Below are 4,992 nucleotides of genomic sequence, written 5' to 3' on the forward strand. Positions count from 1 at the left end.
GAAATTCCAGTGCTGTCATTAACAAGAATAATGTTCTCCTTACTGGTTTCCATGCACGCATCTCTTTATAAAGATGATTCAAGGAACTACCTGAAAGAATGATTTATACTGAGAAGGAAATGTGATTTTTGAAAACAAAGAAAATGTTCCCATAATAGAAGCAAATCTTAATGCTAGAAGGATCCTTAGCAACATCTATTTCAACAGTCCCTCCTTTAGGATTGTCTAATCTTAGAGTTGGAAAGGATCAGAGCAATCTCATCACTTTGCAGCTGAGAAAAATGATTCTCAGGGAGGAACAGTCTCTTGACCCCAGCATCACAAAGCCAGGATTCAAGTGCATTTCTTCTGACTCCAAATTCAGTGTTCTTTCCAGTACTGCCTCCCTCATCAAATGATCCCAAATTTAGAATTAGAAGACTCTATTATGATCATCTAGGCCAGGGTTTCTTAACCTGTTTTATGTCACAGACCCCTTTGACAGGCTGGTAAAGCCCATAGTCCTCTCTTTGGAATAATTTTTTTTTAAATTGATAAGTTAAAACACATAGGATTGCAAAAGAAATCAATTGTATTGAAATATAGTTATAAAAATAAAAAACAAAATTCATAGAACCCCAGATTAAGAATCCTTCTTCTTAAACAATACTTCATGTTATAGATGAAGAAACTAAGGTCCAAAAAAGTGATTTGACTAAAAAACAAAGGATTTGAATTCAATTAAGGGACTCTGATACCAAAACAAGTATTTTGGGTGAGAAAACTAGGTACTGAGAAGGAAAACGCTTTTATTCATCTAGTCAATGGAAGAACCAGGATACAGACCCAGGTTTTCAGCATTTTCTCTGCTACTATCTATGTGGAGCTGTCTGGAATGTGGCAAACCTCCTTAACTTGACATATCCCTACAGTGTGTGTTCACATCTTTAATTAGATCTGGACTAAAAATACTCCCCCACCCTCTGGCTCCACACCTACTGCACACAACTCAGGGATGATAGTCAGCTTTGGTGTTTGAACCAAGCAAAGTCTTTTGTAGGTAAAAGTCCAGGGACAAAACCCAAAACACAGGTTTGTGGTATATAGAGTAGGAGGCTTTATTAGACCAGATACAGAACTGAAAATTGGTCAGATGGCACACCCAAATTATATCACAGCTATCGCCTGATGTGTAACTAACATACCTCATTTTCTCATCAGGGATGAGCTGCCTTTCTAATCACCTCTTAGACCTTGGCCTGTCATGAACTATTGGCAGGTAATAAAAGCAGTCTTACCCAAATGGGGCCCACAAGTGATTAAGGTTTGTATTCAGGTGGAGGAAGAGGGAAAAGAGGGGGAATGAAAGGAAAACAGCTTTCAGGCACCCAAATGACAATTCTTACAATATCCTTGGCAGCAGATCATCAGTCTTGTGTCCAAATGGGAGGGCTAGAGTCCCCAAACCCTGCTGTTCATTTGCAACTCTGAAGCCGGGTCCTATAATGTTTCTCATCTGAGAGGAGGGGAATGAAGGTGTCACTGTGGGAAACCTTTAGCCTGCTGCTCCACAAAGGGACCTCCTTCCCTTCCTGCTGTGGCTGAAGATTGTCTAGGTCACTCCGGGAGCCTCCAGGTCGCCCTTCACTGGAGTTGAGTTCCATCAGCTCTAGCTCATGTTTAGCCGCCGTCTCTAGCACCCTCTGTTTGTTGTAATACCTGACAAAGTTGTTGATGATAGGGTGTATGGGAAGGGCAATGGCAATGACCCCACAGAGGAAGCTGATGGCAGCATTCAGCTTTCCTAGAGTGGTCTTGGGGTAAATGTCCCCATATCCCACCGTTGTCATGGTGATGATGGCCCACCAGAAGGATTGGGGGATGCTTTTGAAAAGTGTCTCTGGGTGACTCTGCTCCATAGTGTAGCCAAGAGCAGAAAAAACAAAAATCCCAACAGCCAAGTACATCAGGAGCAGCCCAAGCTCCTTGAAGCTCCGTTTCAGAGCATAGGTCAAGGTCTGCAGCCCAGAAGAGTGACGGGCCAGTTTGAAGATCCTTGCTATCCTCATGATGCGCAAGGCTTGGACTGCCTGTTGCACATTGGTCAACTCCATCATCCTGGCCCCAAAGTGAGTCAAAGTCAGGCTGACATAGAAGGGTAGAATGGCCAAGACATCAATGATATTCATGAAGGAGAGAGCAAAATGGAGCTTGTTGGGAGATGAGATTAGCCGAAGGACATACTCGAGTGTGAACCAGCCAATGCAGGCAGTCTCAATGTTGTCCAGAGTGGGGTGTTCCACATGATTTCCCTCATCATCTAAAATCTGAAGCTCTGGGATAGTTCCCATGCACATGACCACTGATGAGATCAATATCAAAAGAAAGGACAGGATGGCCACAATCCGAGCTGGGCAAGAGGACTCTGGCTTTTCCATGAATTTCCAAATACACTTTTGGCACCTTTTCCAGCGATTTTCTGAGGCATCCACTCCCAAATCATCCAGGATCAACTGGACCCTGCGGGCGATTTCCTCTAGCTCTTCCCGCTTCTCACTCAGATGACTTTTACAACAGTCATCCAAGAACTTGAGGTCCACTTTCCAAAACTCCATTTCATTCTTGAAGCAAATGGGGCAGATCCCCTTTTTCATGTGAACCTCCCCAAAATAATAGACCTCGATAACACATTTGAAAGCATCAGGGTCCCGGTCAAAGTAAAATTCTCTCTTCCCTGGGTCATAATCATCACACAGAGAGAAAATGGTATCATAACCCCCTGCCAGACAGTTGATTAATTCAGCCAGCCGGGTTTCTGGATATTGGCTTAGCAAGTCTCCATACAAAACCTGCCTCACCCCTCCAACGTTGACCACGATCTCTATGTCTTCAGTGCTTTCTGACCCGTTACTGTCCAGCTCCAACAGGCTGGAATCCCCTGCCACATTCATCCTGCCGTCTCTGCTGCTCCCCTCTTCCATCCAACCCTCACCAGGCTGCCGTCTCTGAAAAGACCAATGAAGGCACAAGTCAGGGATCATATAGTGAAACTCTGAATGACTGCTCCGGAGTAGCAAAGGAAGGCTCCGGGCAGGCGTTTAGTCTGTCAAAGCGTGCGAGGTATGTAACAGGCTGCCGGGGAAGGACGAGGCGGCTGGTGGGGGGAGTGGGGGGTGAGGGAGGGAGAAAGGGAGTCAAGAGGAAACTTGAGCCAGGAAAAACTACTTTTATTTGATTCAGATGGAAGAAAGCAGCAAAGGAAACTCACCTTCTGCGTGGGTGCTCCTGAAATTTAAGGTCCCGGGCTTTTTTCTTCTTTAAGTGGTGTCTCTTCATGGACTCAGAAAAACTGCCCGGAGTCTTTTGCAGAAATTAACAGAAAGAGGTATCATCGGCAGGCTTCAGTGGGTCAGATGATCCAAACCCCCCTCACTGGGGGCTATCACCCCACTGGCCTCGAATGCAAGTCCAGAGCTGTCGGCTGGCGCTGCTTGGCTCGAGGTCCTCCTGACTTTACTCAGGGACTCCTATGGCACGGTTAAGTGTAAGTGCTCAGAGGGAGAACTTGTTCAGAGGGGTTTGTTTTTCCGATGCTGTTTCTAAACAGAATAGGAATTCCAGGCTGACGTCAAGAGCTTTCAAAACTATACCCTCTTCTGGTGAAATTTAGCAAAGCACAAGAAAGCTTCAGCTCCCTGCTGGGAGACTAGTCTGAGCCAGGCTTCAGCTGCTGCTGCTGCTGCTGTTACCGCCGCTGTCTCCTCTCCAGCAGCTGTAAATGGAAGAGAACCAGTCCTGAGTCGGGAGACAGAGAACCTAAATTTGAACGCTCACTCTCCTTGCTACTGTGCGGCAGACGGTCGTTTCTCTAGGAGCCAGTTTCCTCTCCTCAGAAGGAGGGGGCTGGACTACTGGTCTCCAAGCTCCCTTTTAGCTGTAATTCCCTGATATCTAACCCTTGAATCTCACACCCCTCTGAGCCCGTAATGAAAAGTCAGACAAAAAGGATGTCCAGCTTTAAAAATAATACATCTGTCGGAACTGGTGATACAAGGGGCTTAGTGTAAAAACTACGAAACTGGCAGGAAAAAAAAAAAGATTGTCCCAACTCTGCCATTTACTGGCTGTGACCTTGGCCAATGATTTTTTTTTTTTTTTTTTTCCCGCCGCGAAGGCTGAAGGGTTGGAGAGGGAGTAAAACAACTAAATTAAGTGACTTGCCCAGAGTCCCACAGCTAAATGTCTGAGGCCACATTTGAATTCAGGTCCTCCTGACTCCAAGGTCAGTGCTGTATCACCAGCTGCCCCAATGGATGTTACAGAAATGTTTTATTCCATTATCTTTTTTTTAATTTAAAAAAAAAAAGAAATGTTCAGGGTTTAAAATAAAATCTTACACATTCAGCTGAAAATGCCTATGTCCCTAACCCAAATCTCTACCCTCAATATCTCAATTCTTCCCATCTTTCAAAGCTCAACTCAAATTTTCTCTACTAAAGGATTTCCACCTGCTATTTTACCCAACTCGGGACAGAGTCGGATCATATTAAAACCATAAGAAATTTTAGAAATTTAAGTTCTATTCTATCATTTTAGAGAGTCCCAGAAAAGGAAAGTAATACAATACCACACTGCTAGTTAATAGGAAGAAAGAAAGAAAGAAAGAAAGAAAGAAAGAAAGAAAGAAAGAAAGAAAGAAAGAAAGAAAGAAAGAAAGAAAGAAAGAAAGAAAGAAAGAAAGAAAGAAAGAAAGAAAGAAAGAAAGAAAGAAAGAAAGAAAGAAAGAAAGAAAGAAAGAAAGAAAGAAAGAAAGAAAGAAAGACTAGAATCTGTTTTGTTTTTGTTTTTGTTTTTTTTGTTTGTTTGTTTTTTTGAGTGATAGTCATGTTCTTTCCACTAGGCTGAGGTTTTTCCACCACATAATTCAGCACTTAATTGTATATAAACTCCTTTGTGTTGTTTGTTTTTGCTTCCTATGTGTTCATCTCCTCTCTAAAATCAGCTCCCCCATCT

General features: G+C 43.5%; 1 protein-coding gene across 1 annotated transcript; it reads right to left on the reverse strand.

The window, feature by feature from the left end:
- Nucleotides 1–1,072: 1,072 nt before the first annotated feature.
- Nucleotides 1,073–3,862, reverse strand: KCNF1 (potassium voltage-gated channel modifier subfamily F member 1). Its single transcript, XM_074288236.1, has 2 exons — nucleotides 3,248–3,862; nucleotides 1,073–2,984 (listed from the first exon to the last, which is right to left on the reverse strand). The coding sequence occupies exon 2, from the start codon at nucleotides 2,958–2,960 to the stop codon at nucleotides 1,455–1,457; it is 1,506 nt and encodes a 501-aa protein (XP_074144337.1). The 5' UTR covers nucleotides 2,961–2,984; nucleotides 3,248–3,862; the 3' UTR covers nucleotides 1,073–1,454.
- Nucleotides 3,863–4,992: the final 1,130 nt, after the last annotated feature.

Source organism: Sminthopsis crassicaudata, chromosome 2 (assembly GCF_048593235.1).
Source record: "Sminthopsis crassicaudata isolate SCR6 chromosome 2, ASM4859323v1, whole genome shotgun sequence".
NCBI lineage: Eukaryota > Metazoa > Chordata > Mammalia > Dasyuromorphia > Dasyuridae > Sminthopsis > Sminthopsis crassicaudata.

Coding starts and splice junctions, on each gene's coding strand:
- KCNF1 (XM_074288236.1), bottom strand. CDS start 2,960: ATGGAAGAGGGGAGCAGCAGAGACGGCAGGATGAATGTGGCAGGGGAT.